The sequence below is a fragment of the Elephantulus edwardii genome, unplaced genomic scaffold (genome assembly GCF_000299155.1).
Source record: "Elephantulus edwardii isolate Elephantulus edwardi_28Jun2011 unplaced genomic scaffold, EleEdw1.0 scaffold00081, whole genome shotgun sequence".
Taxonomy (NCBI): Eukaryota; Metazoa; Chordata; class Mammalia; order Macroscelidea; family Macroscelididae; genus Elephantulus; species Elephantulus edwardii.
Genome location: NW_006399831.1, coordinates 3,150,193 through 3,162,435, shown reverse-complemented (window position 1 = coordinate 3,162,435; position 12,243 = coordinate 3,150,193). Strand labels below are relative to the sequence as shown.

The 12,243-nt window shown below is 37.0% G+C and overlaps 1 protein-coding gene across 1 annotated transcript in view; it reads right to left on the bottom strand.

Moving 5' to 3' along the window:
* Nucleotides 1–12,243, bottom strand: part of ROBO1 (roundabout, axon guidance receptor, homolog 1 (Drosophila)) — a 752,594-nt gene that overhangs the window by 154,070 nt on the left and 586,281 nt on the right. Inside the window, exons 4-5 of the mRNA XM_006889823.1 lie at nucleotides 4,009–4,129; nucleotides 3,266–3,404 (exon numbers count right to left, since the gene is read on the bottom strand). Of these exons, the coding sequence (XP_006889885.1) occupies nucleotides 3,266–3,404; nucleotides 4,009–4,129 (260 nt within the window). The remainder of the gene's footprint in view (nucleotides 1–3,265; nucleotides 3,405–4,008; nucleotides 4,130–12,243) is intronic.

Here is a 12,243-nt window from a genome sequence, read left to right as displayed (position 1 = left end):
TGCTCTATTCTCTGCCAACCTTATTACTGCTGACATACCTACTCTAATTAGTCCTGGGACTGAGTCAATCCATATAATCCAGTGTCTTCCTCATTTGCACTGCCTCTCCACCCTTCTAAGCATGACATCCCTCTCCAAACACTAGTCCCTCCTTGCACCATGCCCCAAGTAAGTCAGACGAAGCCTCAGAATTCTTGCTCTAGCAAGCTCAATAGTAGAGTACTGAGAGTCATGGGAGAAATGGTTAATGTTAAAACTGATAAAAGTAGAACAGTGAGTGTAGAAGATATGTCTGACCTCAGAGGAATCAGTTTTATTCTGATCTTACTTATGGAGATTCTCCTGCCTCGTGAAGCTAATGGATGTCGGATTTTTCACTCTCAAGCTGCACTGTTACATAGCTAGCATCCTTACTGTGCTACTGGAAAAATGGTAATTCGTTTTCAGAAAACAGAAAATAAGATCCATAACTCATAGCATATGGAAAAACTATCTCGAGATGAACAAAAGACCTAAAATATATAACCTAAAATTATAATTATCATGATGAAAAGATAAGGGCACAGGCACTGTCTCCACTTCATGGCATAGATAGCTCTGGGGGTATAGTCTGTAATAAGTTGTGCTGGGAGCCCAAAGGCTGCATATGTCGAGTGGACTGAATACACCAGACACTCCACAGCACAGAGGTGGATAATCTCTTCTCATATGACTTAGTATCAGATACCTAATGGAGGGTTGCTAAAAATAAGAGCCAACACTAAAACAATATGGCATGGTCAGTCAAACATAACTAAAAATTCACTACCAGCAGAAGATGAACTATACATGTATGCACTAGAGCCAATAGGGGGCACTATTACATAAACATCTTAACCACAACTAATATCCTAAAGGAATGAGTTATGGGGCATGGGGTCACAGTTCATAGTCTCAGGAGATATTTTATAAAACCTCAAAAACTAGATGATGAGTAGTAGCTCATAAAAATTAAATGCTTATGCACATCAAAAGACACCTCTAAAATAGTACAAAGAACATAAAGTCTAAGAAAAAAATTTTATCAATGACATCTCTGACAAAGTTCTAATCTTTAAAATTTATAGAAAATTCAACACCATCACAGCAAGATCAATCCAATTTTAAACAATGGGGAAAAAAAGGACAAAGGCAGACAATTCACCCAAGACACTCGGGCAGCCAACAAATACATGAACAGGGGCTTCTGATCATTAGTCATCAGAGAACTGCATTCATTTGCATATCATCTGCATATATCAATGGCATATCATCTCTACCAATTATAGCAAAGTTAAGTTAAGCTTTGTATTCTTGTTTCTCTTCAGTACTCTGCACTCTACATACTGTTTTGAGTTAAAGCAGAGATATATATTGTTGACACAGCAGTTAATATGTTGCTGATATGGTTGTGTTTGAGTTTTATATTGCTAATATGGGAGTACAAATTTTTTTTTTTTATTTTAATTTCTCATTGATAAGGGAACTGTTGACCAAGTGTCATGCTTGTAATTTAAATCCATCAGTGGCTCCATGGGAGAAAGGGGCATTCTCCTTCTGTGGGATTGGCAGCATTCAAAACCCACTGAGGAGATGAGTTATGTGCCAGTTCCCACTCAACAATGAGTGTTTGTGATTGTTGATATATTGATCAACCACACAAATATTCCCAGCTTCTATTTGATCTCAGCTACAATTTTTTTATTTCTGAAGACTAAAAATTAGACATCATATCTAATGTCATTGTTGTGTGTTGCTGAGTGGAAACTGACCCATTGTAGATTCACCAGGGAGCAGGAGAGGAAGACCCTCGGTGAAATGGATTGATTCCATTACTGGTGTAATGGGGACAGGTATGTTGGAGGCAGTGAGATTGGCAAGGGATAGAGCAGGTTTTCAGGCTGTTGTACATAGGGTTGCTATGAGTCACAAGCAACTCGATGGCATATAACATCAACAACAAATTACGGGGAGGAAACTGCCAATCATTTCCCACAAAGCAGCTGGTGGATTTGAACCATGTGCCTTTGGGATTGCAGTGATGCTTTTTACCACTAGGCTACTAAAATATGATTTTCTTTGTTACAAAACTTTAATTGCTTTTTCTAACACATGAGTATCACAAGTCTACCTACTTCTTTTACTACTTCTCTACTAAGTTACCAAATTGACAATTTAATCTCAGCAATTTCTCCTCAATAAAGCCACCATGTCTCCATCTCATCTGCCAGTGTACACATCTTGGTTCGTGAGTGTACATGCAATATATTTACATGCAATATATTCCTAAATTTTTTGGCTTAGAATACAAAGCTTCTGATAATCTGCATCCAGTCTCTTCAAACTTGTGTTCCTGACTCCTGTGGTAATTTCTACAGGCTAGCCGGCTTAACTCTCCAGTACTCAAAACATGTCATTTCTCTTTGAAAGATTTGTGCTGATATTGACATCTCTTTGTCTCAGCTTTTTTCTTTCTCTCTTTATCTATTTTCTACTTGTTTTTCATGACACTACTATGTGTTACTTCCTTTTTCAAATTCTCTCATGATTTCCTTCCTTTTTGTTTCTGTGAGTCTATCTATATGTGACAACAGCAAGCCTAGTACATTATTTGTTTTCTTTCTCTCTAAGAAGCATATACTCTGCTTGCTGTGTGCTCCTTGAGAGCAGAAACTCCGTCTAATGCCCTGCAGTAACTACAGCATCTAGCAGGGGATCAACATATATTTACTGGAATGAAAGAACAAACTAGAGAAGACAGCCTTCAGATAATGCCTGAATGTTTCATTTCATTGCCTTATTACCTATGGCTGGGAGTATATCTCTGCTCCTAACCAATTTAAGGACTTGACAGATATCAAGAAACTCTGACCCTTCTACCATTCCCCAGTGATTCTGTAGCTGGAACAAAGAAAGCCCAACATTTAATTGGTTCATAGTTATATCTCTAACGCTATACCTCCCTCCCCTTCTCTGATTCCACACAAGAAAATGGTATTTACTATGACTGACTGAACAGAAGCGAAACTTGTTTAGGAAATATCACAAATGTACAAGTGTTCCACATACTGGAGAAAAGTCATGAGAATGTATAATCTTCATCTGAAAACCTTAAGGGGAAGATTAGGAGCCTGTGGGTTCTATTTATCTCTGATATTTTATCTGCTTTTATCAAAGACAGTCAAAGATCCAAACGGCCTTTATGTGGACAACGGCCAGGCGGCAATGTGGAGCTGACAGTCTGTACCTGGATTTGGGCAGCTCGCCATCATCCTTTCTCCATCTCACTGTGGGCACTGGGTCGCCTCGGGCCTCACATTTAAATTCCGCACTGTCATCCACAGTCACTGCCAAGTTACTAGGTCTCTTCACAAACGATGGTCTCTCTAAAATTAGAAAGAACTGTCTTTAAAAAAAAAGGATGAAGCATAAATGAATGAAAACACATTCCAGATGTTTCATCTGAGTGGCTTCTTTACTGAAATATTCTGTCGAAAAGGATTTGTCATAGTTCTCTACTTCTCAAGGCTTCTCTTTTGGTTTAGAAGGATTCCTATTTCTTAGCTATTTCATCTCAATTGGCTATCCTGATTCCGTCTCTCATCCCTTGAATTCTGAAGAGATTTAGGATTTTTTAAAAAAAAAATCATTCCTTTTTCTCTTACATATAAATGTAAATGATGATAAAATATTTTGTTGCATATCATAGAGTCAGAACTGACCCCTAACTGACCCTCCAGTGGGTTTTCAGGGAGAGTTAATCACATGGAAGGAGATTGTTCATCCTTTTCCTACAGAGCAGCTGAGGGAGGACCTCAAACCTTGTGCCTTTGGGATTTCAGCATAGCTTCTTGCCAACAAGAAACCAAAGCCCCCTTATAAGATATGTTTAGATATATTTAACTGACTCATAATTATGTCTCTAATGCTATACCTTCCTTCCCTTCTTTGACTCCACACAAGAAATAGTTCAGATAAATTTGCACTTACCCAGAACAGTTAGTTCTGCTACTTCACTCTCACGCTCCCCAACCATATTGGTACCAACACAAACGTATTTTCCAGCATCAGTCTTACGGGTGTAAGTAATCATGAGCTTTCCTCCTCGTATCTATGACGAGAAAAAAAAAAGTGTTACATGAGAACTACAAACCTTAAGCTTGATTCATTGTCATTGAGTCAGAACTGATTCAAACTGACCCTCCAGTGGGTTTGTGTGAGCTATAATCATATGGCAGGAGATTGCCCATATTTTTCCTGTTGGAATCACTCCATAGATTTGAGCTTTTACAGAGGTGGCGCCCTCAGGTTTAGAAGCACAACCTTCAAAGAATTTCCCACCAGAGCTAACTTTAGCGATGTTTATATGATGGAAGTCTTCATAAGCTAGTAATATTTTCTAAATATTCAGTAGTAATTAAAGTTTAATTATATTTAAAAAGTTGATGTGAAAATATTTTTATATATAGGCAGTAACTATAAATAGTATTGGCAATAAAGGCATAAAAGAAGAGAAAATAGTTTCTATTACCTGTATATCTTATCACGGGATAACATCAAGGATATCATCCATAAAGAAAGAAAAATGTCATTATGAAGATAGAAAAGAAAGGGGGGAAACCCAAAATGGATGTCAAAAGAGACTATAAAAATTGTGTAAGAATTCCACAACAAAGGAAGTGATCCTGAAGTAAAAGCTAAAGAGATGGTTACAAAAGGAAGCTCAATAAGACAAAGCAAAAATATGCAAGCACCTGGAGTCAGAGAATAAAAAAGGGGAAACTAGTTTGACACTTCTCAAGCTGAAAGAACTGAAAACCAAATGCACACCTCAAGATGGCAATACTGAGATGCTGTGGGCAAAATCTTGAATGATCCAGAGAGAATCCAAAGAAGATGGAAGAAATAAACAGAGATACTGTTCTAAAGAGAATTGTATGACACTGAAAAATTCGAGGAAGTACCATATGAACAAGAGACAATGGTAACAAAGAAGTCCAAGTTGTGTTAAAGACACTGGCAAAATATAATGTCCTAGGGACTGGCAGGATACCAACTGATATGTTTCAAATAAAGATGCAAACCTGAATATGCTGAATAGTCTATGCTGGGAAATTTGGAGAACAGCTGCTTGGCCAATTGACTGGAAGAGACCCATATTTGTTCCCATCCCCAATAAAAGTTCTCCAACAGAATGTGAAAATTACAGAACAATATCATTAATTTCACACATAAGCAAAACTTTGGTGAAGATTTTAAAAAAACAAACACACACACACACACACACCCCCAAAAAAAGGAACCCCAACCACCAAAAAAACAAAACAAAACCAAAAAAACAGTCAAAGGAGTATATTGACAGGGAGCTGCCAGAAGTTCAAGCTGGGTTTAGAAGTGGTTGTGTCAACAGGGATATCATTGTCAGCATCATATGAATTCTAACTGAAAAGCAGAAAATAGCAGAAAAAATGTCTATTTGCATTTAATTGACTGCGTAAAGGCATTTGAGTGGATCATAAAAACTATGTGTAACATTGAGAAAAATAGGGATCCCAGAACACTTAATTGTGTTCCTATGAAATCTGTATGTAGATCAAAAAGCTGTTGTCCAAACAGAGCAAGGTTTAAAATCAAGAATGGTCTATGTCGGGGTTGCATCCTTTTTTCCATATTTATTCATTCTGTATGCTGAGCAAATAATTCACGAAGATGTACTCTAAAAAAGAATGTAGCATCAGGATTGGAGGAAGACTCATCAAACAACTTGCATTATGCAGATGACACAACTTGGCTTGCTGAATGTGAGGAGGACCTGAACCACTTACTAGGGAAGATCAAAGACTACAGCCTTCAATATAGATTGCATCTCAACATCAAGTTGACAAAATTCCTCACTACTGGAACATCATGATAGATGGAGAAAGGACTGCAGTTGTCAATCTTGCCTGGAGCAATAATCAACACCCTTGGTACCAGCAGTCAGGAGATTAGGAGACACTCTGCATTGGGAAAATTTCCTATCAAATTTCTCTCCAAAATAATGAAAAGCAATGATGTCAGCGTGGAGATTAAAATGTGACTGACTCAGGCCACAGATTTTTCATTTCTTTGCTATGAATCTGAGAACTGGACAATGTATAGGGATGACAGAAGAAGAACTAACGCCTTTGAGCTGTGTGGTTAAGAAGAGTACTGAACGTCACATGGACCGTCAAAAGAGAAAGCATAGCTGGAGTGTTCCTTAAGCAAGGACGGTGAAGCTTCATCTCTCATGCTTTGGGCATTTGCTAGGAGAGGCTTTTCCTTGGAAAGGGGCATCAAGCTTGGAAAGGTGAAGAGGCAAGGAAAGAGAGAGGGATGTCCAGGGAAAGATGGACAGACGCTGTGACTGCAACAATGGGCTCAAGTGTGTCAGAGATTGTGAAGATGGCACCGGATAGGAAAAGGTTCAGCTTTGTTGATCATAGGGTAACTATGAGTTGTACAGGACTGAATGGCACTTTAAAAAAAAAAACATGGATCTTCACCTTTTACTATAGTTTGTTGTTGTTGTTGTTATGTGCCGTCGAGTCGTTTCCGACTCATAGTGACCCTATGCACAACAGCCCTAAACCCTGCTCTATCCTGCGCCAACCACACCGCCTCTGACACACCCATCCCGATTACCCCAGTCACCGAATCAATCCATCTCATAGAGGGTCTTCCCCTCCTGCGTTGTCCCTCAACCCTCCCAAGCATGATGTCCCCCTCCAAGGACCCGTCCCTCCTGGCAACATGTCCAAAGTTTGTCAGACGAAGCCCCAGAATCCTTGCCTCCAAGGAGTAGCTTGGTTTAATCCTCTCCAAGACAAATCTGTTTGTTTTCCTGGCAGTCCAGGGTACATTCAGTACCCTTCTCCAGCACCACAGCTCAAAAGCATCCACTCTCCTTCTGTCCTCCCTAGTCATTGTCCAACTCTCTGATGCATAACAAGCGATTGCAAATACCATGGCCTGTATCAGGCGCACCTTAGTCTCCAGAGAGACACTGTTCCTCCTGAGTATTTTAGAGAGGTATATCATTAAGTAAAAAACAAAAAACAAATAAAAAACCAAAACCAAACAAACAAACCAAAAATCCTAACCAAACTTAAACAACAACAATCACTCAAAAATTAGCAACTTTAGATGTTGGTGTACTGAGTTCACTCAAATAGCAACTCTGTGTACAACACAACAAACCCCTTCTCAGGAACTCTGCTATGTTGAACTTTTGCTGCAATCAATGTGCCAATCTATCTTTTTGAGGGTATTCTTCCAAATTTCTGACTCTCTATGTTTTCAAGAATGATGTCCTTTTTTAAGAACTAGTCCTTTCTGATAACATGCTCAAAGGAATTGGACAAAGTTTCAATATCCATGCTTCTAAAGAATACTTTGATTGCATTCTTTCCAAAATAGACCTGTTTGTTCTTTTGACAGTCCACAGCATATTAAATATTGTTCATCAGCATCATACTTCAAAGGCATTAATTCTACTTTTGTCTTCTTTATTCATTGCCCAACTTCCATAAGTATATAAAGAAACTGAAAATACAATTTTAAGGTTTTGTGCCCCATAGTCTTTAATGTGGCATCCATGCTCTTTCACACTTTCAATAGATACAGATCCTTGGCAGCATATTTTCCCCAATGCAATATGTTGCTTGATTTCTTGACTGTTTCTTCCATGGGTGCTGACTGTGAACCCAAGAAAAATGAAATTTTGATACCTTCACTCTTTTCTTTATTTATCATGGTGTAATTTATTCATCCAATTTGTGAGACTTTTTGTTTTTCCTAAGCTGAGGTGCAATACATACTAAGGCCTATAGTGACTGATTTTCTTTAGTAAGTACCTGAAATCCTCTTTCCTTTCTGCAGGGTTGTGTCATCTGCATAAAGCAGGTTGTTGATGAGTTTTGCTCTAATTTGGATGCCACATTATGTTCCATGTAGTCATTCCAAAATAACAAGGGAACACTGCATTGTTTAAAATCGCTAAAGGTGTGTGTCTAGGTTGTAGTCTTCCTCAAAACCTATTTAAACTGTATACTGAGCAAAAAAGTCCGAGAAGATCGATTATTTGAAAAAGAGCGTGGCAACAGAGTTGGAGGAAGGCACAACAAACTATGAAATGTGAGAAATCCTCGACAACCAAATAGTAAAAGAAACAAAAAGAACAATAATACCAAAACCCTCATTAATACAGAAATACATATTACACATAAATATTTTCAGGGAAGTTATATTTCAAAAGTATAAAAAGGAAATTATAAATGCCCCTAGTTAACTTGAACTGCCAGATTTCATTTAAAGAAATATATCGTAATTGCCCAAACATAGCAGTATATAACATTTCTGCAAAGGGGGGGAAAAGGTGTTTTTTGCCTCCCAAGTAGTTTCCTGAAAGCACAGGAGGCAGAGACTGAACAAATCCCAATAAATCATCTGTAAAGTCACATTACAGGGCACTTTGAACATTTAATTGATTGAAAGAACATTACTTACAAATTTAAGTAGGCATCTAATACAATAAATAGCCTGAAGGTAATAATGTATTAGGATTAGGACGTGAAAATTAGCCTATCCTTACTACTTTAGTACATTTTCAGGTTGAAGAGTTGAGTTCAATTATCCACGTATACCAATAATGCTCTGAATCTTGAAAAAGTTTTTGTCAGGGGCAGTCAAGAATGTTTATTTAAGGACATTTGACCTTAGAGTCTTTATGTATAAAGTACATATTGAACATAGACACATAAAAGGAAGAATGAATGAACTGAAAGAAGCATAAAATGAGGTTAAACCAACAGTAATGAAAATCTTTTCACCATATAAGAAGGAACTTATTGAAACTAATCTTTTGTAAAGGCAGTGGGTCAAACTGTTTTTGGACTGTCTAAATTTTTTTATTTCAACCCAGACACTCAAACCAGATCATGTAGCAAAATCTTTTATAAATTAGGACAAAACAAGTATTAACAAAAAGGCTCAAATTTCTGTGGCTTTAAAAGTCTTATTTTCATTCAGCAGTTTTGCAAACAAACTAATGATGGTATTCTAGAAAATAAACACCCACCCTGAGCACCATCCAGGTTGTTCTCTTCATTTTTCATTATTCAATTGTAGTGGATTGTTTTTGGTTTGGTTTGGTTTGTGCCAGTCTACATAACTAGAATAGTCTTTGCACATATTAACCACTTGGAATTTTTTTAATTGAATACAATATAATGTTACAGACTAAATCCAGTCTGTTATCAATTATAAAGCCTGTCTAGCAAGATTTCTTACAGTTAACTGTACACTCTTGTTAGGTGACGTAAAGTCCAGTACGAGTCAGAGAGACCCTGTGAATAAAAGATTTGAACTCTGTTCTATCCTGTGCCATCCTCACACTTCCTGACACATAAGAGCCCATAGCAGTAGTCATTGTGTCACTCCACCTGGTTGAGGGTCTTCTTCTCCTTTGCCAACCCTCCACACTCCTCAGCATTATGTACTGGGAACAGTTCCATCTTGCAAAGCGTCATCATTCTTTCCTCTAAAGAGCACTCTGGCCGCACCCTCTCCAAGACACATCCATTTGTTCTCTTAGCCATCCATGGGATTTTCAGCGCTCTTCTCCGACACCACAGCTCTGATCAGAAAGACTATAGCCTGAATCAGACACTTTATTCCTCAAACCATTTACTCCTCAATAATTTGGAGAGGTCTCTAACTGTAGATTTTCCTAGTGTAATGTGTGTCCTTATTTCCTGGCTGCTAGTATGAAGGGTGTTAATTGTGGTAGGTTTTCTTTTTCTCTCTTAAAATTTTAAGAGGGAAATAAATGTCACACACAAAATAATTATGAATTTAACCACTGCTAATATTTTAGGTGCACTCTTAGCTTTCTCTCTCAAATACATACACAGCCAATGTATGCACACGGATGCATCCATACTTACATAAAAACAATGTGCATGAACACACAATATTTTATGAAAGCAGAATCATGAGGCATATGTTCTTCTACAACCTGCATTCCTGTATTTTTAACTCAGTAATAAGAAAGAGGACTATTTATGTATATCTTCATTATAAATTTAAATGACCACACAGAGTTCCCATCAATGCATGGCTTGACCATATTATACAAATTTCCCTTCTGATTGGTATTTAAAGTGTTTCATTCTCCAAGCTTATACATAGCACAAGAAGCAGTATCCTTTTGTATACATCTTTATTCACATGTGCAATTATCTCTTTAGAAGATCTGTCTCAGAATCAGATCTTTAAATCAAGGGTACACCCAATTTTAATGCTACTGATTCATAATGCTAACTCTTTTATGGTTTACAAAGTGCTTTTGCATGAATATATCATTTAAATTTTGGTCTTTAGCATAACCCTGCGGTGAGACTGTTAAAGGAAGTGTTATAATAACCTCATTTTTCACTTAAGGGACCAGAGGCTCAGAGAAGGAAAACCTTCCCTCCCACACATCTCCACTCTGCCCATCATCACAATGTGTTTTAATTATGCTTTTAAATGTCAGTTTTCCTCCCTGACTGTGACCTCTGAGGCAGAGAAGCGTATCTAATGCCTCTTTATAGCCCCAGGAACTATCACCATGCCTAGTAAATAGCAAGATTTTTATGGAAGTGAAATTACTTGTACAATATTACAGAGCAAGTTGGGACCAGGTTGAGAATACAGGCAAGATTGCTAACTATGCCTATATCAGTTACACAAATGAAAAGAAATACAGTCAATAATCTTGTCATAATTATTGTTTAATAAATTACGTTTTCATGATGATTTGAGGATCATCTAATTAAGGTTCTTCTGAGATGATGCACTACAATCTTTGCTATATAGTTACTTCAAAATAGTCACATAAACATCTCAAAGATTTTAAGGAAAATAAATCAGCTCAAAAAAGAGCATGAAAAGACTTGTAGTTCTAAGATCAAAATTAAGTGATCAGAGATGTAGTCCTAGATCTGCGCGTCACTATAATTCTGAACAAGATACTGTATCTCTTCCTAAGCTTGAGACTCTAAGCTTGAATGCCCTTGCTTGTATCATGGTGATAAATTCAGTTCTGGAGCAATTTTACAAGAATGGATTAAAATGGTAGCAAAATACGAGAAAATAAACATGTTTTAAAACTTAGTTTTGGTCTAAAAGTGAGAAAATCAATAAATTTTGTACAAAATAAAAACATAAGGCCTTAGGAGTAATTCTGAAGCATAAGCAAATATGCAGTAGAATGATAGTTAAAAGATGAAAAACAATAATTTCTACAGTAAAGATTTATTCTTGCCACATCAGTAGAACAAGGTAGTAATTCACTTTTATAAGTCTTGGGAATGTAAGGTTTTAAATCAACTTCCTTATACACACGTGGGGTACTAATTAACATTATATATTACAGCAACAATGACTATATTTTGAAAAATCCATTGCAAATGGAGAAGAGAAGGAACAAACTTTGTTAACAAGCGTTATGACTGAGCAGTCAGAAGATTCTCAGGCATGGAAAATTTCTAATTTTGAAATGAATGGGAGAAGACAAAGGAGAGGTGAATAAAAATGCAAAGAAAGTTATCAAGTCCTAAGGAATTTGTAGTACACACACTATTAGTATAGTCTCTACTCTCCCCATATATTGCACTTGCCTCAAATTCAGAAATATTTAATAACTCAATCTACCTACCACAAGATTTATATTTGGTGAGCATCTATCTATTGAGTAACTCAATAGAAACAGAAAGTCTCCTCCTAAGAGATTTACAACTTCAGAATCGCAATGGAGGGACACCACAAAATCAAGACCAGTAAGCCTGTTTTCTTGTTTTGTAAAGAGAATAGGTGCTTTTCCTTTAAAAATAAAGTTTACTGCTATTTTCAGTAAATCATTCCGTATAACCAAAATTAACCCATCAAGGATTCTACAAACTCTTTCCTCTCTCATTAGTAAGTAGAGAAGCTATAAGCATATGTACCTAATACTGTAAATGTTTTTTCAAAAATTCTTTTTTGTCTGTGTGATTTTAGTGAAAGTTTACAGAAAAGTTAGATTTTCACTCATTCATTGTTGCACATTTTCTTCCTTACCCTGTCCCAGTTCACTTTTTAAAAAAATGTCCATTCATTGTTGTAGTTTCCTCCCCCTCTCTATCCCTTCCCCAATTTTTCAAGAAATCTTATATCTCAAGA